General features: G+C 36.4%; 1 protein-coding gene across 1 annotated transcript; it reads left to right on the top strand.

The window, feature by feature from the left end:
* Nucleotides 1–1,343: 1,343 nt before the first annotated feature.
* On the top strand, nucleotides 1,344–22,080 carry LOC110453737 (nucleolar protein 6-like). Its single transcript, XM_021502842.1, has 23 exons — nucleotides 1,344–1,473; nucleotides 1,993–2,277; nucleotides 4,103–4,219; nucleotides 4,720–4,902; nucleotides 5,669–5,837; nucleotides 5,996–6,133; nucleotides 6,519–6,679; nucleotides 7,171–7,291; nucleotides 7,623–7,786; nucleotides 8,180–8,295; nucleotides 9,312–9,489; nucleotides 10,095–10,217; nucleotides 11,015–11,169; nucleotides 12,093–12,327; nucleotides 12,690–12,801; nucleotides 13,115–13,269; nucleotides 13,447–13,610; nucleotides 14,577–14,729; nucleotides 15,867–15,964; nucleotides 17,794–18,014; nucleotides 18,608–18,799; nucleotides 20,089–20,190; nucleotides 21,452–22,080. The coding sequence occupies exons 1-23, from the start codon at nucleotides 1,432–1,434 to the stop codon at nucleotides 21,617–21,619; spliced, it is 3,552 nt and encodes a 1,183-aa protein (XP_021358517.1). The 5' UTR covers nucleotides 1,344–1,431; the 3' UTR covers nucleotides 21,620–22,080.
* Nucleotides 22,081–22,428: the final 348 nt, after the last annotated feature.

Raw genomic sequence — 22,428 nt, 5'->3', positions numbered from 1 at the left:
CTTTCTTTTCTCACCTCCCTATTCGTTCTTTTCTCACTTCCCTATTCTTTCTTTTCTCACCTCCCTAAACAAACCTCACCTTCCTATCTTTTCTTTTCTCATTTCCCTATTCTTTCTTTTCTCACCTCCCTATCTTTTCTTTTCTCACTACCCTATTCTTTCTTTTCTCACTTCCCTATTCTTTCTTTTCTCACCTCCCTATTCGTTCTTTACGGCAGTGTCTTCCTTCGCACCCGTCACGAGTCATATTACCTTTGCGAGTAAGTTAAACCCTGAACAGACGAAAACCTTCGTTGGGGTCAGGACGTAATGGAAATCACACACATGATACTGGCCATATTTGAAGCGTTATATATATCTGCCTCTTTTGTAATTACTTTTTTAGATATGAAAAATTCTAATGCAGCATGGCCAACTGAAGTAAAACATCGATTTGCGAAAAGAACGAATCGGAATCACTACGTTGAAAAATATTGAGCTTTCTAACTATATCCAGAGACATATTGAACACTGGCGAGTATTTGCTTTTGTTCTTTTTTTAATAGCAAAAAATATTGACAGCGAATTTCAATAGCAATATTGATATTAGTCTATGAATAATTTATCAAACTTTAGTAGAATCTACGTGTTTTTATTTTTATATAGGATATTTCAAAATTTGAATTAGGGAAATGTGTATTTCCTTCGTGAATTTGGAAATTAAATCAGCCTTTCTGATCAACTTTGAAGGTTGATGATTTGTTTGAACTTTGAACACGAACGTTGGTCACGTATCCAAATTAGTACAGCTACCATGCTTTAATAAATTAGTTACAAACCAATACTGCTATTGAGATTAGCCAATTGTATTTTCCATCATCTAAATGACATCTTAAAAAAGCAATATTGACGGCAATTGAATATCTTGATTTTCAAATCAATTATTCCAATGCAACTTTTAGATATCTATCTATATTGTAATTTATTGGGTCTTGTTATACTTTTCATTTTCCTTACTCCGAATGCTTCAGAACAGTCAGATATTACACCTCAAAGGTGCTATAAGAGTGGATTTGAAACAGGTCTTTTCAGAACTATTGTGTGAAGGGAAACAACTCTTTTTTATGAAAACATTTAATTAATATGGTGAGAACAATCGTTTAAAAAATCGTTGTATGTTATAATGAAATAAACACTTCTCAAATACATTGAAATAAAAATAGAATTTTGTTTCATTAATGATAAACATCTAAACAATTTCAAACCGTTAACAGTGCACGTTTTTATTCTGCATGTACTAGCGGTTCACATCAAGCACATGGCTCAATTGGCTTTGCTTGTGTAAAGTAACTCCAAGATGGCGACTCCCATGTACACGTGTTGGTGAAGATATCTTCAAATCATTTTTCTAAAAGGCGATTAACTGTGATTTATATATTTTCCAGTTTCAACATGAAGAGAAAACAGAATAATCAGGACACCGACCCTGACAAGGTTCGTTTATCATTAGAATCGCATCACTACACGGTTCTGAACATTTGTAAACAAACTGGAAACGTGGTTTCTGTTTTATTCACAAGTTCGGATTTCGGATCGATTTGCCAGTTAACTTGCTTCCAGTTATGACAAACAACAACACTTTTTGCATGTGTATCAATTATGGGTTCTTGTGAGAAACTATATCCAAACCCCTGTAGTTTTCTTGCTGCAATTGTCCATTCCAAAAAAGGATGCAGTAAATTGATATTTTCTACAGGAGTTTGAATTTAGTTTATGCATGTATTAGAATTTAGATGAAATATAGATACACACACATAAACAATCTAAAAACAGTTATTTCACCCATATTCATGAAAGACTTTGCCTGTAAAATTCTAACTCCCATGTTTTTCCACAATGAAATCACAGAACTTTGTAAATGTAAATAAAGTGTAGTATTTAAATCTAGTGTAGAGAAATATACGTTTTAAATGACATAAAAATTGAAATTAAATTTATCTCTTAAATAAACAGAACAAAAAACACCAGAAAACGGATGACGACGATGAAGACAGCGAGGAGTTGGATGATTTTGATGCAGATGAAGACAGCTTACAAAGTGATGTTGGAGATGAAAGTGAAGATGATTTTGAAGATGACATAGACATTGATTCAAAAATGCAATCATCAGATGCAATTGACACATCTTTATCAACAAAAATCAGCAAAAAAAAATTGTTCAAGCCTCCCACTAATGATGAGCTGAACCAGCTGAAAGAGACTGAGAACCTCTACCACTCAAGTCTGTTTCGTATGCAGGTAATAACAAAAAAAAAGTTTATACATCTTTGTTTTGTTCATTAAAATGTATGATTATGATGAATCCTAGATTGATTCACTAAGCTGCATTAATTTGTAAGAATAGCTAATATAGGGGTTTTGCCAAGTTTATACATTGTGTAGGGTCTGGTAACAGGGACCCATTCCCAATTGAAAAATGACCCGGCATTTTCCCAATTTCAGTTTTTATTTTCCCAATTGGATTAAAAAGCATGTTTATTCAAGTTTCCAGTCGTTATATGTGCAACATTCAAAATATTACCAGCAATGTAGAAGCATTCAAAATACATAAATAACGGAAATTTGAATTGATGTGTTTATTTATTGCTATAATTTTTATTCTAAGAAACAGGTAAAAGAAATTTTGCTAATCACATTGCAGGTTTTATTTTTTCCAAACTTTTGATATTTTCCCAAACCTGTACATTTGGGAACACTGATGATATTTCCCAATTTTTGCCAAATGCCAATGATATTTTCACAATTACTGCTCAGGGCCCTTTCCACAAAAATAGCTGGCAAAAACGTAACCCTGTAATGCATGTATATTGTGTTAAGTTGTGAACAATTAGTAACACACACTACATATGTTTATTTGTTTCTGGCAAGTACAAAATGTATTACAAGTTATTATAAATATATATTAAGTACATGATAAATGTGTTATTTCAGATATTTTATGATGCACAAAAAATTCAAATTTTAAAAGAAAACAAGATGGCAGAATTTTTTACTTCAGGAATGACTGACGTACAGTAGCATGCTTTTCACAATAGTCACAAAATTTCATATATATGTAACCCTGGTAAATACTAGCCGCAATATATCGCTCGGCTAGGGAGAACTTCTCTTTAGCTTGATCGGTTGAGCATAAGACTAGTAAGCCAGAGGTCCCGGGTTTGATCCCTAGCGGAGGCAGTGATTTAAATTTAATTAATCATGCGCTCTGTTTCATATAAATCTCAAATGAAATGGAAACTCATGCAAGACTGTATCATATATATTTTGCCTATTAATATTACATTATGCCATTATTAAGCTGTAACTGAGATTCATTGGTACAATTAATTTCATCAATGAAAATATTAAATAGTCTTTAAACCAGTACTAAGAATTAAATTGGTGCTGGAGATTAAAAAAGTACACTAGTTTTCTATTGCGATCGCCTTTTGTCCGGCGTCCTCCGTCGTGCGTCCGTAAACAATTTACATTTTCAACTTCTTCTCCAAAACCCCTGAACCAATTTCAATGAAATTTTGCAGAAATCTTCCATGGCCAAAGGTCAACTAAAATTAAGAATTATATGGTCCCCAGCCCCCAGGGGCCTGAGGGGTGGGGCCAAAAAGGGTAAAATTGACTGAAATTTAAAAGCNTGTTATGGTTTATAATGGCAAATGATACTTTGAATATTACATGTTGATAACTTGATTGGAATTATAACCCTAAGTTGACAGTTTGATACTTTGTAAATTTTGAGCCATCCCTACCCCCAAGGGCTGTAGGGTGGGGCCCAATGAAGTCTGTGTGCTAAAATAAAATTTCTTCATTTTCCTTGTTTAGAATCAGAGGTGCTAGTTTCAAATACTTTTCAGTCTTAAATCTGCATGCTAGATATTGAATAAGGTGGTTTTATTGTTTTTTTGTCACTTTGAATAATATTTCTGTTCATGTTAAAAACAAATATCAACTCTCTGTATAAATATATCAGGTGACCGTTAAGGCCCATGGGCCTCTTGTTTCTAATGTATTGCATTGCTTCATTGTGTTTAATATGATTTGTTAATTTCAATTTCTTGTTCTGAAGATTACAGAGCTTTTGTCAGAAATAAAATTGAAAGCTAAACGACAACGACAAATTGAACAAGTCTTTACCACTGTCAAGGATATGCTTTTGGGTATTACCAAAGGAAAAGCTCACGAGGTAAGTGTGACTAGAATATTATAAACTGACCCAGGTGAATGTCAAATAACTCCTTATAGAATGATTGATCCAGTATGGTACAATTGGTATTAACATCTAATTGATGGCATTAAGTTTCAAAGGAGATAGTAGATCAATTTGATTATAATAGGTAGAAAACAATGTGACTTTGTCATCATTAACAATATTTAGATGTATTGGGACATAATCTGCTTTATACATGTTCAAAGATAATGCCCCTTGTTTTATTTGCCACCTTGCTTACCAACAACAAATTTCGAAGTCCCTTTTCCTTTTATTCTTAAATGTTCTTTTGTACATCTCCTTCAATTCATCGCCAAATCAAATTTTGAAGTATTATATACAAATTGTTTTAGCACTCTGTCAGTTTTAAGATGAAATAGTAATTATACTGAATTGGGAAAAAAATATGGATAAATATAAAGTGGATATCAACTTTATAACAAATTATGATGTTTTTTGTGTGATGTTTATTTCAGCTGATGGACCAAGACTGGTTACCGAAAAAGTTCGTAAAAGTTCCATTGCACCAGTCACCAGAAGCTGTCAAAGGTCGATTCCAATTTCTTCCTCCAGCTGAAGTCAAGATGGTTGGCAGCTTCTTGTCCAATACTTGTGTCAAACCAAACGTGACTTTAGACATCTCTGTGACAATGCCAGTGGTAAGTACAAATGTATTTCCATATCTCAGTGTATATAGGTGCTTCAGTGAATTCGTTGACCCCCAGTTACCCCATGTGTACAACATTTTACATAGGAGGTAGTCAGTGATAAATTTACAAATGCGTCCCGAGTCCAAACTCATTGAATTTGATGGGACTCTGGAAATACTGGAAATACTTGAATTTAACATTATGAGACCCATTGTTTTTAGCAATACAGATGAAAAGGTCCAATGAAAATAAATTTACTTTGATCACTGGGTATCTAATTACTGGTGATTGATAATAGTGTTTCAGAGATATTTGGGAAATGGATATTTGGTTTCTCCCGTATCACAAAAGTAAATTATAATGGTGTGATGTTATGCCTTGTGAGAGTATTTCGCACAGAAATTATCCCAAAAATATACCATGAGCGCGAAGTAATGAAACCTATATTTAGCAGTTAGAGGAGAATAATGTATATATTCTACATCAAGGTAGACATTAGAAATTAATTTTACCTGCTAACTGAGAAATATATTTCTTTACTCTCTAAAATGTGAAAGTTTTGATCGAAAAGATCATACTTGCAAGGAGTATGTTTCTATAAAAGACAAGATACAAGAAATTGTATTTAACGTCACATATTTAAAACAATAAACATTAGCATTGTAGTGCTATTCTTGCGACAAACATTAGATACAAAGTAGAATTAACATGGATAAACAGCATGCAGATAATCACAAAGCTAGTTAATAAACGACAAGCAAATGTTTTATTATAGGAATGTCTACAGAGTAAGGACAACCTGAACCAGCGGTACCTGAGGAAGAGAGCCCTCTACCTCGCCGTCCTCGCAAAACACCTGAGGAAAAAGGAGGAGGTGGAGGACCTTCATTTTACCTACCTTCATGGCAGCCACTACAAGCCTATCCTCATCCTGAAAGTTAAAGGTAGGGAAAAGTTGAAGAAAAAAATACTTAGGTCAAATGTTATTATCAGACTACTGTATTTAGAAATCACAAATTGTGACTGGGATTTTTATTGCATTCATGGTTGAATTCCCCTTTTGAACATTTGCTCAGTCCTGCATCATTTCATTGTGTTACAGGTGACACAGGAAAGCCAGTGACTGTACACCTGCATGTGATAGCTGAGGAGGGCCTGTTCAAACTGAACCGTTTCCACATCAACAAGAACAATGTGAGAAAACAGTGGTACCGAGGCGAAACAGAGGACGTAGAGGAAGGTAACTTATGATACATACCTATACACACGCATATTTGTTAAATTGTGGCTTTTTTGTGAAGTTTATGTAAAATAGAACTATGGTCATATTCGTGTATCCCCGTTGAAATGTTTCAGGTGGCGCAGAAATATTCCATAATAAACCAAGACACTTGGAACGAACTATAGGCAGAGCTAAAAAAATGCACAGTTTCGGAGAATAAATAAAAACAGATCAAGAATATCATGTCCTTCTTTTACACGTCCACTAAATCATATAACGGATGTAGATGCTGATCATATGTGTCTCAAAGATAACAGCAACCTAAGGTGTTCTAGGGTTTCACTATTTCAATTCTCTATTTAGATAATCACTGATTATATTAGAGAAGTCTTGTGTTTGACAGGGGACCAGCCGGCAACACCCTTGTACAACATGGAAGTTCTTAGTGACCTGACCTTGACCCAGAACAATGACCACTTGACCAATACACTTGGAGATAGCCAGGGGATCAGGGAGGGCATCTACCTGCTGAAAGTCTGGCTTCGTCAACGGGAACTTGATATGGTTGGTATATTTGGCCCCAGTTCCACAGTTTTATTCGGCAGAATGGCTCGTCCACAGTTGATATGGGTATAATGGCTTGTCCACAGTTAGTGGTGGAACATTTATAAATATAAACTTTATTTATTTGACAACAATTATGAAACAAGTTATTTAAACTTATATCAATCACTCTTGTTGGCCCGTATGTAAGCACGCATTGGGTCATAATGTGGTCGGGCAGGTGACCCAATACCTTTTCACGCGCGATCTGGGAATCAAAACCTGGTCGCCTTGGTGAAAGGCAAGTGCGCTATCCGCTGCCCCACCCGACCACCCAACTGATAGAACAGACAGTTACAGATTCTTTCACATAAATGGGAGAAAAAAAACTCTATCAAAGGAGCTATGCAGACTTGTGTGTGATAGAACTCTGTGTAGACACCTTCCTGGAAGGTCTGTTACCTCGGTACACTTTGAGCAAAGATCAGTAACCTTGATACGGTACATTACAGGGTTACGGCGGTTTCTCTGGCTACATCCTGTCCATGTATGTTGCTTATCTGCTGTCAAAAAGACGTCTCAACAAGATGATGAGCAGCTACCAGGTCTTCAGAAACACACTCCTAAACCTTTGTAAGTATCTATAACATGTAATCATGTATAACAACAAGAGAATTCAGAATAAAATACTTTACTTGAAAATTGCTTGTAGAAGTCTAGCTAAAAACCTATCAAAGAGAGATCAAAAATTTTTTGGAAGTCCCTTCATCCTTAGAGTGACATTAACTCATTCACCCCTGAAGACACATTAGAACTCTTCCAATTCAAAGGTTGGAATAGTTCATTATGAAATTTCAGGGGTGAACGAGTTAAGTTGGAAATAAAGGAGCACTCTTTTTCTTTTCTGTCAATGTAAGCACAAGTTAAAAAATTAACTCTGTTTTATTGTGCATCAATTTTTCAGCTAAATCTGAATGGACAACAGAAGGTATTACATCATGTGAGGATGGCGAAGATTCACAGCGCCCTCTGTTGTCAAATTTCCTTGAGACTTTTGATGTCGTGTTTGTTGATGTGACTGGCTACTTCAACATCTGTGCCTGCATGAACAAGTCGTGTTACAACCGGGTGAGACATTCATTTGTACCATTACAGTACATTGCTCCCAATGTCATGTTTCATTTTTCAGTGAGAAATTTGATATAGAAGTGGAATGAGAAATAAAGAGACTTTTGTTTCTTACATGTCATATTTTATTATAAATCTCCCGTTGACATTACATAAACCTAGCTGAGCAAAATACCTCTTCATCGTCTGGTAAGTGCATTATTTTACACGAAGCCAAGATGTAAAAAAAGACACTGGTTAGTTACATCTGTATATGTCATCAAAATCTTAACAATTCTTTTATTCATCTCTCTGGAAGAATCACCAAACCTCTTTATAATGTCAAAATATCTCTATACCAACGGTGGCAGTATAGCGAGGTTTTACTGTATGTTGACCCATCGCCTGTTACAGGTTCACTACGAGGCTGGAAAGGCTATGCTGTTACTCGAGGATCATTCCCTTGACAGCTTCTCTCTGTTCTTCATGACACCACTTCCTTTCCTCCGCAAGTTTGACAATGTATTTCAGTAAGTTCCTCTAGTTTTAAAAAGTCAGAGACTGGTGATACAAGGATTTTCGTCAATTATAATTTTGTAATGTTTGGAGTGTTTTTTCTTGTTTAACCTTTTCACCACTGTAGACCATAATGAACTCATCCAGATCAATGTGTGGTGGAGTCAACTTAAGTTACATAGGGGTGAAAGGGTTAAATACCCACAATAAAAATATTGTAATTAAGGGGATGTCATTACTATTGCATATACTTTTAATTATCTGGTGTCAACCAGAACCTTAAGAGGTTTTGTTCCTGGAACAAATTGATGGGGTTTAAATTTGGACAACCACATTAAGGCAGTGAGTACCATGCTCAGTGTTGAATCTCCATTGAAAAAGAGTTCCAATTCAGGTTTTTTATGACTAGGTAGTTGATTGCCTATTTATTATATGGAAAGAGTTATACCAAACTAAAATATTTATTTTATTTTCATTTTCCATAAAAAAACATCTTCACCAGGAGAATTAAATCCCCAATCTCTTGATTATAAAGTATTAAATTAATATCCACTGTGCTTCAAGTCCTGATATTTGATAGTTGAAACTAACTCAAAAAGAAAGTTAATTTGCAGAATTTCTGTTTTGTGAATTTTTATCAGGTAGCAAATATAACATTATCCAAATGACCCGAACATAAGTAGATTGTTTTATGATCAGATATTGTGAACATTCTTAAAATACTTATTTGATCATCATACTTTATAAAAGAGAATATTGCTACTCTTTGATAATAATGTGGCTCTTATAGTCTGGAAAATGGCTTTCTAAGAGTGAAAATGTCTTGTCAAATAAATTAAAATCAATGTTAAGTTTTTGCTGCAGTCAAAAAAAAGTTGGACAATTTTCTAGAAACAATACAAGCTATCAGGATTTCACTGCCATTCAAAAATTCATTTAGCATTCATTTTTCTAACCTAGGAAACATGACAGGATGTGATAGTGTAGATAGTAAGACGATAATAACTTTTGCACCAATGAAATTTTTCAGTATCAGAGATCTGTCCTGTCTGGAGACATCCGTAACCAAGTTTGACCTGGCTGACAGAGCTATGGACTTGGGTGGTGATGTGGTTGCCACGGTAACTCCTAGTTTGATCTCCGTATTACAGCGTGCACTGGACCGGAGAATCACACTTCTACAGGTCAAACAGGAGTCTACACCACAGGTCAGTTTGGGTCACCAATAAATCAGTCAGGATCAAAGACAATTGGCTGAAATACTTTGTATTAAGAAATCTTATGACATGTTCTAGCAATCAACATATTACTGTTAAATAAGAACAGTAGAGTTTGATAGCTTGTATAAATTTCTGAAAAGAAGATTTGGATATTAGTTTAAAAAGTTGCTTTATTGGAACGCCACCTTTACTATACCATTTTCAGTAGAAGTGATATGTGTTTTAAATATCTGAACACAGATACCATGATAGTGACATCTACTTGTACACCAGTGCTAGGTTCAAAGAATTATCATCCCTGGAGAATATTAATTTGATTCTTCATTGTGTAGCAGAACTGGACTTGGTCGATCGTCGATGAACAGGTAGCTCAATTGGTAGAATGTCCGTCTAGAGTTCGGAGGGTCCCAGGTTCGAACCCTAGTCTGGTCGTACATTTTCCCTCTCCTATTACAATACCAAGGAGGTTTCTAATAAGAAATTTGTATTAGATTCTGTAAGTAAGAGACAGATTGAGTAATTAAATGTTGTGCGTGTCATATTGTGTATATGATGTTTTTCATTCCACTTTGTATCTGTACTGTCCACAACAGTGGTCCATAAATGATGACCCACCTACACCAGGCAGTCAGGGGCAGATAACTGTTGGGGTTTTACTCAACCCAGATACATGTACTAGTGTAATTGAAAAGGGACCCCCAGCAGATTCTCCAGAGGTGAGTATCGACATTTCTTTAGACCACTTGACTGTGCATAAATATCTTACGTAGCGTTAGCAGTACAGTACTCATACATGTATGTGGGCCAATAAAACACCGGAGAAATATGTTTTGAATGAATAAAGGTAGAACTTTGGCAGGTCAAAAATATAATGATTTACTGTACTGTACATCAGGAATTTTTTATTAGTGTCTAATTTTAGTTTTATTTGTGAGATGATGAAATTGTGAAAAACAGAATGCGTACATTTCATTGAAAGAAAAACAATAACACACTTATATCAGCATGGAGATAAATAGCTGGAAATTCAAACACAGGATTTTGATTTTGCACAGATTGTCCAATATTCAATTATAGAATATCATGGGTGGAAACTATTGGATTTTCTGGATGGATGATCACGCCATCAGAACTTGTATTTGATTTAGGAAAAATATATTCATTCCTTGTCTTAGTGTAAAAAATCTCAACCCTTGGTGTGTGAGATTCTCAAAAGTCTAGCCCTCTGCAGAGTCTTTGGTAAGACACTTTTGAGTCTTACCACTTGGGTTGAATTTTTCTTTCTTAAAGTGGGAAAAGTTTCTGTTGGATTTACTGGTGTTGAACAAACTAGACATGCTATATACACTTAAGTACAATAGTTCTGTTCAACATGAACTTATCTGGTCCTGGAAAAAAGTTAAATTCTCTGTTGGGGTAAGGAGGGGTGTTTAAGTTGTTAAAAGTCTGGGTAAAACAGATTTGACAAATTATACACTTTTCAATCAATCAGATTTTAATTTTTAATTTTTAGGCAGAAGATTTTCGTAGTTTTTGGGGAGAGAAATCTGAACTTCGACGATTTAAAGATGGCAGCATTTGTGAGGCAGTTGTTTGGATGCAAGCCAGTAATGAAATTTCTATTAAGAGGACAGTCTGCTCTGAAGCTGTCAAACATATTCTACTCAGGTAAATATATTGTCTACTTATTTCTACCCAGGTATACGTTTCAGATCTTGTGTACTTTTTTCCTAGTCAGCTCAGACTTAAGTTAAGCAGCCTTCATTAAAGCCATTAAGTTTCTGGCTGGAAACAAGCGTCAAGACCTTGACATTTTACTGTGGACATTGAAACGTTCGTCCAGTCAAGCTTTCCCCAAACACTTGTAAAATCCATAATCACCCAGGAGGCACAGTGGTAGGACGCTGGGCTTGTGACTGTAGGGTTGCGTGTTCGAGTCACGTCACGGCACTGTGTTGTATCTTTGAGTAAGATACTTTACTCCACTTGTTCCAGTCTACTCAGCTGTAATTGATAACGTGGTTGGGCAGTGCTAGAACTGTTGAATGCTAGCTGTGAGCGCTGAAATGGCAGCACCGGTTGTATGCTCCCCAGGGAGTTGAGAAAGATATTGGCTGGTTGTAAAGGCCCTATAACCACGGATAATAATTTGTGAACCCCTTTGAGACGACCTATGAACCAGGCTGTGATAAAGCGCTATATAAGAACCTCAAATTATTGTTATTATTATGATGGTGTTACTTTTGCCCTTCACATTAGATTACTATGTTTATTATGATGGTTACTATTGTTCCCCTTAAACAATAGATTGGCCCTCAGTATGGGTGGTAGAAATACAGGGAAGTTGAACTGGAGCAAAAGTTTGCCATTATACAGTACCACTCACAGATCGCAACAGGTGTGTTCAGGCTCTGGTGTTTAGTAATATAAGGCTGCCATATATAGAGTTTAGGCTCATTTCGACAAAGTATAGATTTGCTGCAACACGGTTTAGGCTCATCACAACTGTAAACATAAACATTGATGCATTGGAGGTTCCAGGGTAGAGGGACATAATCATTTACAAGTCTGTGATGGTTTGTTTATTGCAGACAAGCTGGCATACCGGCCGAATCCATATGTTACATTGGCCATCAGCTTGATCCGCTGTTGTATCTGCCGGCCAGGTCGAAGGCAGGTTTTAGGTGCTATGGCACGGGGGAGGAGGAGACTATAGCCGTTACACGCACTTATGACTCGCTGTGTAAAATCCTGCGTAATCTCAAAGACCTGCCTCTTACCATCAACTCAATACAGGGGACGTCCCCAGCGTTCAGATATACAGAGGTGAGTTAAACATTCGGGTAACTTTGACAGAAGACAGGGTCGTCTAGACACTTGCCTTTCAATAAGGTGGCTGAGGTTCAGTGTCTCGATTAGACGTGAAATGGTTTTCTCCGGGTACTCCAGTTTCTTCTCACATTAAGTCCCCCGGGCGCAAACATCTGACCCAACAAGAGTTATTAATATAAGTTAAAATAACTTGTTTTATAATTGTTATCAGGTTCAACTTGTCTTGCCTAATTGCCAGTGATAATTTATGTCTGGTGTTAATGTATGTCTTGAGATGTTCTCACATATGTTTTACTCTGAATTCCATTGATTGGAATCACAGATAATTTATGGATGTTGTGTTTTCATGTTTCCAGGTGTTCCCACCCCTTCCGGCCACCGCCCCTTCACAACTGATGGAGGCGGATGACACCTTTCAGTGTCCCAAGCCAACCAAACCCACTCCTCCGCACATACCGGTTCTCAAGAGTAAGTTCCATTTAGCTACAGCATTATTTCAAAAAGGTTTTGTCCTCTTTGACTTCAGTAAATGATTATTCCATTGCTTATAACCACGTCACCAGTTAAACTCAATTTGCGACCGTATAATCATGATATACTGCCGCACATTTGAAAAAAACAGTAGGGTTATCCCATAAATATCGGAAAAGTTTAGCAACTACAACCTGCAAATAGGATAATTTGTCCTCGACATAGACAGCCACTTTGGACTGCAGCCTAACTATAGGATATTAGTTGCAAGTGAATGTTTACCCTAAAAATGACATTTTCTGATTGATAGTTGTGTGTATGATGGAAGGAAGTGGTAAGTGGCCAGACGAGATCGAACCATTTCGCCGTCTGAAAGCAGCATTCCACATAGCATTGGGAAAAATCTTGTCTAATGAACACAAGCTTGTTGTCCGGACAACCCCAGGATATGTAGATGTCAAAAAGGTGAGTTTGAGAGAACTAACAGAAAAATCTTCCTCATTTCTGTAAAAAACATCCTCCGAAAAGTTCTTTAATGTTAAAAAACCCTCCAAAGAGTCCCTTATGTAGAGTTCCCTAAATGTTGCACATTCAAGTTTTCGGTAGACTTCCTTTCAGAGTTGTTGTTTTGCTTCTTTTCAGAATAATTACATATTTCGAGTGGAGCTTGCATACACCCGTGAGATAGCCCTGATCAAGTCTCATCGCACGCCAGAGGGGATGATGAAGATGAGGGACACATCAGAATCAATACAGTTAGAGAAAGAGATTGTTGCCCTACCCAAACTTACCAGCACACTACATGGGTAAGTCTTGTCACTCCTAAAACTAATCAGAACAATACATGTTGAAGTCTTGTCACTCCTAAACCTAATCAGAACAATACATGTTGAAGTCTTGTCACTCCTAAAATTAATCAGAACAATACATGGTTAAGTCTTGTCACTCCTAAATCTAATCAGAACAATACATGTGTAAGTCTTGTCACTCCTAAACCTAATCAGAACAATACATGTGTAAGTCTTGTCACTCCTAAACCTAATCAGAACAATACATGTTGAAGTCTTGTCACTCCTAAATCTAATCAGAACAATACATGTTGAAGTCTTGTCACTCCTAAACCTAATCAGAACAATACATGGTAAGTCTCGTCACTCCTAAAACTAATCAGAACGATACATGGGTAAGTCTTGTCTCTCCTAAAACTAATCAGAACAATACATGGTTAAGTCTTGTCACTCCTAAAATTAATCAGAACAATACATGGTAAGTCTCGTCACTCCTAAAACTAATCAGTACAATACATGGGTAAGTCTTGTCCCTCCTAAAACTAATCAGAACAATACATGGGTAAGTCTTGTCACTCCTAAAACTAATCAGAACAATACATGGGTAAGTCTTGCCTCCACCAAATCTTAACAGAACACTACATAGGTAAGTCATGATGTTATCAAAACATACCAGAACACTCATGGGCAATTTTTGTCTTGCACAAAACTTTATCCTTCTTCAAACATGAAACATAAAACTTCAGTATACATGTAAATAAATGTTGTATTAAAATAATATCAAGGTCAAGTTAGCCTTTATGTATGTGACATTTTAGAAAATATAAACTTTTGAAGGCAAATGTTCAAGTATGAATTTTCATTATTTTGTCACGATGTACTACCAGTAAATTAAATGATGTCCTAAACCACTGACTATCAGTGAATAAGTGTGAAAGGCAAAGGAATCAATGATTTAAATAAAAATCTGTTTTGAATCTGCAGTGTCCAGCAACAACACAACACGTTTAGTGGAGCTGTACGATTGGCCAAACGATGGGTCTCCTCGCAGCTACTGGTCGACCACATAAGGGATGAGGCTCTGGAGCTCATGGTGGCTCAACTGTACATAGCCCCTAACCCCTTCAGTGTGCCAAAGTAAGAATAGGGACTAAGCTCTACATAGCCCCTAACCCCTTCAGTGTGCCAAAGTAAGTATAGGGGCTAAGCTCTGCATAGCCCCTAACCCCTTCAGTGTGTCAAAGTAAGTATAGGGGCTAAGCTCTACATAGCCCCTAACCCCTTTCGTGTGCCAAAGTAAGTATAGGGGCTAAGCTCTACATAGCCCCTAGCCCCTTAAGTGTGCCAAAATTAGTATAGGGGCTAAGCTCTACAAAGCTCCTAGCCCCGTCAGTGTGCCAAAGTAGGTATAGGGATGCAGCGTAGAGTGGCCCTACTCTATATAGCCCCTAGCCCCTTCAGTGTACCAAAGTAAGTATAGGGGCCCAGTTTTTCAAAGCCCCTAGCCCCTCCAGTGTACCACAGTAAGTATAGGGCCCTACTCTACATAGCCCCGATGGCCCCTCCGTTCGGTGTGCCAAAGTAGGTATAGGGATGCAGCGTAGAGTGGCCATACTCTATATAGCCCCTAGCCCCTTTAGTGTACCAAAGTAAGTATAGGGGATGCAGCTCATGAACCCCCTGGGCTTAATGTAGGATGAAATTCCTATCAGTCTGATTTATAAAACATTTATAAACAAATTTATGAGGAAATGTTTATAACAATGTTCCCACATTAACTTAATAAAACAAATATCACCAGTCACTCTCAATTCATTGTTTCATCAGGGATTGATGTCACATCCATAATATAAATTTAAGGTACTTTTTATCACTTGACTCATAATAATATAGTAAAACCATATGTGTAAACCTATGAAACCTCCATTGAGGTAGATCTCCCTCATTCCACATCTAAAAGACGGGTAAAGTGCGCACAAAAATTTGCTGTGTTTTTGTCCAGTGAGGAAGTGTGCATAGCACAAATTTCACATTGTTGATTGCAGATAAATAAAACACACTTTTCCAATCATTTTCTTGAAATCTCAAATTAAGCCAAATTCTTGTGTTTGTTATCTTTTGTCCCCATTGTGACATTATAATATGATCCCAAGTCTGTGACATTACAATTATTATTATTACTTTAGTTAATGAGAAACATTATAACATAAGTGGTAATCATATCATAAAATGTTTTGTAGATGTTGCTTACTCTATGTTATATTGTGTCCTTAGCTCACCACTAGTTGGATTTCTGCGGTTCCTCCATCTTTTGTCGCATCACGACTGGAGCAGAACGCCACTGTTAGTCAATCTTAACCAAGAATTTACAGGTAATTGTGTCCTCAACATTGATGATAAAAAGAAAGTGAACAGCTTTTTAAAATGTTCTTGCCGATATGAACACAAGATTGGTTACATACAATTAACAAAACTTGCAACAAAGTTCATGCAATGTATGTAACTCACTTGCATTCATATGAGCATGAACATTTAAAAGATGCTATTAAGTATATATATTGACATGCTATATTTATAGCTATTAGTGATCTAAATAGGTATTCCCTAACACTGAGGTATCTGTATCATTGCAAGAACTTCCTGGAACAGTCTAACATCACTTAAACGTTTGCTTCTTCTGATGGTCTCGCACTATGTATAAAGGCAAGAAAAACATCAAAAGGACAATGATTTCATTTCATTCATAGATATATGAATACATTTTCTGTTGGCTTTGTGTAGGGACTTGCAGTAGAAAGATAAATATAGATAATATAAAGTACTACACTAGAGTAAGTGATTTGGGAATCATTTGTACAAAACCTTGTCATAAAATTGTCATTGCATTTATATAGTATACCTATGTATGAATGTAAGATACTTTTAGAATTTCAAGGAAAATCAAATTGGTCTTTCCCCATTATGTGTCAGATTGGCATATTGGCCTGATGAAATTAATGAAATTATAATTAGAGGTTCCTATATGCTGCTTTATCATAACCTAAGTCGTAGGTCGTCTCAAAGTAGTTCTCAAACTTTTATCCGAGGTTATACGGCATTTGGACCAATGTCTTTTTCACCTCCATGGGGAGCATACAGCCGGTGCTGCCATTTAGGCGCTCGCAGCTAGCGTTCAACTATTCTAGCACTGCCCCAACTACGTACTCATTTACAGCTGAATAGACTTNTACAGCTGAGTAGACTTGAACAAGCGGAGTAAAGTATCTTGTTCAAGGATCCAACACAGTGCCGTGACTCGAACCCGCAACCCTTCTGTCACGAGCCCCAAGTCCTACCACTAGACTACTGTGCTTCATGACTTTGATAAACAGTAAAACCTTATTATACTGTCATCATTTGTCTAGATAGATATTGGCATTATATAAGGGAGTTTGGCAATATAACTAGGGAGGCAGTAAAAGTGGAATATGAAATCTGCCAGCAGTTACTGAGGTGACAAATGAAACAAGAGACATTACATTGAGATTTCACTCTATAAGCGTCCAATACCTAAATTCTGACAACACGATAGGGGCACTTTTATTTCACACTTCATAAACAGTTTCATCGTTTGGGCAAGAGTTGTTCCTTTTACACAGACCGAGGTCGTATTCATGTATCCCGGTTAAAATGGTTCAGGTGGGGCAGAAATATTCCACGGTAAAGGAACGCACTGGGACCGAACTGTAAGCAAAGCTAAAAAATGCACAGTTTCCGAGAATAAATAGCAATATATCAAGAATAATATGTCCTTCTTTCACGCGACCACTAAGTTATATAACATATGTTAAAATCTACATGTAGATAGACATTGTTTTATAAAGAAATAACACAAACTAGGAATAGTCAGCATTTTAGTTTGGGTCAGGCACCTCTAGATCCCTCAACCTACACGCGTCGGATATTCCTGAGGTCAGGTTCAGATCTGCACCTGTCATTTTCTTTCAGGTTCAACTGTTTCAATTGGTTGAACTGGGTACGCGAAAGGGGCCCAAGCTACCTTTTATAGTTATCTGATGTTGTTTTCTGGAAAGTTTAGAATTTGAATGCTTTTATGCATCTACAAGGATTTTCTAGGATAAATTTCCCAAAAAGAAGTTACAATGTTATATCTTCATATAGAAAGTTCTTGGGTTATATGTGTATCTTTTGTTATTCATAGCTGGTGACTATGCAGAGATTTCTTCAACATTTTCCAACGACAGGAAAACTCTGCCCCTGATGTTTATCTCCACGCCAGGAGACAAGCTGAGCTCCCATTGGACGACAGGGTCGCCCACGGCACCTATCCTTCAGCGCCTCATCCTACTAGCAAAGGAGTCTCTCAAAGTTCTGGAGAGTCAGCTCAATTCCAGTCAAATTCAAGCTGCCACAGACTTCAAGGTCAGTTGTTACTATGGATACAGCCTAGTTTTCATACTCTCAAAACCAGACCGGTTGCTGAAGTAGATGGTTGTAAAAAAAACTCTGTGGTGCGAGTTTTGTATTTCTGATAGCAAATTAAAAGATTTTTTTTCCAATGTGGGAAAATAGGATTTTCCTTTGTCAAATCAAATCTAAAATAATATGTGTACCGAGTGATTGTTTATTTCCATCACATGTCACAAACAAGGACCACTCTTATGTTAAACAATGGACATTTGAATACATTTGCAAATCTTAATGAGATTCTACACAGTGTTATCTTTGCCTCAATGGTATGCACATATTTTGCAACTAGGTATCTGTTTGCTGAAAATGGAACAAATTATATTGATGATATCTTCATTGCATGGTCTTCATTACTTAGCTGTACCGTCGCAATAGATTCAAATTTTGTATTGAATGTTTAAAATTTGTGACACATAAAAAATTTTTTTTTTTATATTTTCTAGTTATTTTTCTATCCCTAGTAAACCAGTGTTTGTTTTGGATCAATTCATATATACATTTTTATTGTATGTATACAATAATCTGTTCCTCTGTTTAATCGGCAGCAAATATTTCGGCCACCGATGGATATCTACGATGTGATCATACACCTGAGACAGAGAATGGTTCCGCGTCAAAATCAGGCAGTGGATATCAACAACGAAACGACAATCCCCCTGTACCTCACAGACAGGCCAAGTACGGTGATGCCTGTCTACGAGTTTGATCCAGTACAGCTCTACCTGTCGGAGCTACGGGTGGGTAACACGAGTTGCAGTCAGTGTAACACGGAATGATTCCGATAAATGACAGTTTGAACAGTCAATCACAGGATTCGTTTTCCCCAATACTAACTATCACTTGTGTAACATTACTGGTAATTTGGATAAAAACATCACTACTTATGCAGCTATAGACTGTTTGCAAAATTCTGCCTTAATTTGATTTCAATGTTTTGAATTATCGATATCTGTTTCGGATTTTAAAACTTTTCTTAATTGCAAATATGTATATTTAGATTGATTGGATCAGCTGATGAACAGATGTAATATACTGTAATACATTGTACCTCAGTAGTTCATTGGCCAACTCTCGAACCAACAACATCTCTCTAGGTCCCCCTTTCATGTTATCTTAACTAGTACATGGGTGTCAACCTCTGAAACCTCCAATGAGGGGGAGATCTCCCTCATTTCTCATTTCCAGGGAGGGAGAAAGTGTGTGAAATGTGACTGAAACTGCTTTGCTCAATTTACCTTTCCATTTTTATGTACCAAAATAACTCCTAATGCATTCAGTTGATTCAGACACACCTGTTATGATCATTACACCCACCCTGCAGTAACTAGGGGATCATTTAACCATATGATGTAGATCTTGAATTTGTGTGAGTTTGGATTTGATTGAGGGAGTTTCGAAGGAGATTGGTAAATTTTGGTAAAAATGGGGGAGTCTCCCTCCTAATGAGGGAGGTTTGACAGCTATGCTAGTATTGTCCTTGAGCCGCTCACAGACTCCTGCACATCTATTAACAGGTAGTTATTAAACAAAGCGTAGACAAATCGATTTGTCAATTTGATTGTCATTTCGTATATGTATAACAGCTAAGTGTACATATACCCTTATAGAGTAGCCAGTTGCCAAGTCGTACATATTTTACACCTTCACATGTCATTTGTCTGACGATGATGACAGGGTACATACAATACTAGTCATCAAAACCTGACACAGTGACACAAACATTAACTGTTTGAACTTCCATACAGTCCATACTAACCAACCTGAAGAAAATGTTAAGAAATAGCAATATCCTTTATAAATCTCCCTTATCTAAGGGTATATGGCCAAACCCTTTTTTAATGTGAAACTGTTGCTGGACAAAAAAAATGACATTATAAGGAGGTTTTTCTGTAATAAATATTAATACAAAATGCCGAGTGTTTCATCATTGGAGAGACAATGATGTAATTTGTTTATCACAAACTAAGGATATCGTACCCTTCTGACTCTTTTCTATTTTAATATAATGATTAACTTTGGTTTTCAGGCTGTTTACAGTGATTATGCTCTGTTTTTCTGCGACCGCTATGGAGGAAATCTTATTGGCGTTCTCTGGAAACCTCAGGCCTTTGACAAATCTCCATTTTCGGTATGTAGTGTATAGAGGTTTCAGTGTTTTTGAACATTAAGTTTACTGTATATTTTGAAACTTTCCCTGTGTTTTTACTTTCACCACTTTCATGTTAACCGCTGAGAGTTAATGAACATTTTAACCATCTCCAGTTCTATTGTGCCGTCAGACCGTGAAAGGTTATGTCTGCAGAAATTATTCAATCAAGGGAAATAGAGGCACTTCTTGTCACCCATTACTTAAAATCTATTTTGTCCATCTCCCCACTATCATATATTGTAACAGTAATTTCCGACCCCACCACCTTAGAATCATTATTAAAAGTGATTTTTGCACCCTCCCACACATATTTCTGTAATAGCTTTAGTTAGAATCTTCTCGAACAGAACATACTTATATATACTGTTTACCAGGAAACTATCGCCCAGTCAAATATTCGCTCTTCAATGGTAAAATCTATATCCATCCAGTGTTAACTTCGCTTTTCATATGTAATTACTATATATGTTATGCTGTGTAATAATATTTGCTGTCAGGGTAGAATTTACCCTCATTGTGCAGAGGGTGAAAAAGTTAATATTTCATGATATACATTGTATTCAACAAAACTTTTTTATTTTTGCATGAATTTTCAAGGTATGACAATCAAAGTTTCAATATCTCAATCATTCATTGAATCTCATTGAAACAAATAATAATACATGGTTTACATATTGTTTTTGTTCCTTAGTGAATTAAAATCCTCATGAAGTAATCGTTTAAAAGATGTGATACATGTATTGAAAATAAGTATTGGTGGAAAATTGCATCAAAACAAGCAGAAAGATAGCCTACAAAGACAGTCTATGAGTTGTTAACAGTGTTTACTATACTGGAATGCATTCTACATATTATATATTCACGTATTATAGATGACACACATTTTTTCCAACATCCTCATTCGTCGTGTCATAATCGAATAGAGATCGGTGATTTATGATATTGACTTGATCAAGTCAATATCATAAATCACCGATCTCTATGCAATGATGTTACAATTTTTAGGAACACCAGGTTAATATTCAAATCATGACACCATTTCAGTTGTAACATCACATTCCCCTTTGCCAAATGCTGTCCTTTCCTCAGAAATATTTTCATATTTTCCTTCTTTTTAATGATTAAAACATTATATAGCAGCTGAAATAACTTCGTCTCGGTTAATACAACTTTCTCAGGTCTATATAACCACATATTTACCTCAACTTAAGTCCATAATTGTGACTGATGTTTATTGTAGGTGAATCGAATAGCGGGAAAGATGCCAATATTACTGGACACAGACAAAAGTTCGGACATTCAAACTATTGGCAATATCGAGGCCATTTTGGAAGATTTCCAAGTGCTTGGTGGAGGTCTTGTATCCAAGGTGGAGATAAAAAAATGGGATTTTGGATCAGTCCAGTGAGCTAGATCAACCTCAACATTACAATGTCAGCAAAAACTAATTTAAAAAATTGAAATTTGATACAGAAAATTATAGACAGGTTTCAATGAAATGAATCATTCTAATCTGTATGATTGGACAGTGGGCTATATACAGAATGAATCATTCTAATCTGTATGATTGGAGAGTGGGCTATATACAGAATGAATCATTCTAATCTGTATGATTGGACAGTGGAATATATACAGAATTGTATTACATTGATCATGTATATAACATTTAACTGAAGAAATTAAAACATGTCGCTTATATCTTTGACAAATTGGTTCATTATTTATACATTAAGCAGAATGGCAAGTATAGATTTATTGTGATTTTCGTAGCATTCTATTTGAGATCGGGAGTAACATGTATCACAGATACCAAAAGATGAGTTATAGAAAAGTGGAGCGAGTGAAAACAAATCAATTATGGGCATCAAAAGATTGAGATCTGCTTAATTAGATTTCTACCTGTCGGAGACAAAATGGATAATAATAATAATTTGACGTTTTTATATACCACTTTATCACAACCTCGGTCGTATGTTGTCTCACAAATTATTATCCGTGGTTATAGGGCCTTTGCAACCAGCCAATATCTTTCTCAACTCCCTTGGGAGCATACAGCCGGTGCTGCCATATCGCCGCTCACAGCTAGCATCCAACAATTCCAGCACTGCCAAACCCCGTACTCATTTACACCTGAGTAGACTGGAACAAGCAGAGTTAAGTATCTTGTTTAAAGATACAACACAGTGCCCCGACATGACTCGTACCTGCAACCCTTCG

Source organism: Mizuhopecten yessoensis, unplaced genomic scaffold (assembly GCF_002113885.1).
Source record: "Mizuhopecten yessoensis strain PY_sf001 unplaced genomic scaffold, ASM211388v2 scaffold7493, whole genome shotgun sequence".
NCBI classification, from domain to species: Eukaryota; Metazoa; Mollusca; class Bivalvia; order Pectinida; family Pectinidae; genus Mizuhopecten; species Mizuhopecten yessoensis.
The sequence above is the reverse complement of the archived record's forward strand: the minus strand, read 5'-3'. Positions and strand labels throughout refer to the sequence as shown.

Coding starts and splice junctions, on each gene's coding strand:
- LOC110453737 (XM_021502842.1), top strand. CDS start 1,432: ATGAAGAGAAAACAGAATAATCAGGACACCGACCCTGACAAG. Junction 7,787..8,179: donor ACAAGTCGTGTTACAACCGG/GTGAGACATTCA, acceptor CGCCTGTTACAG/GTTCACTACGAGGCTGGAAA. Junction 9,490..10,094: donor AACAGGAGTCTACACCACAG/GTCAGTTTGGGT, acceptor TGTCCACAACAG/TGGTCCATAAATGATGACCC.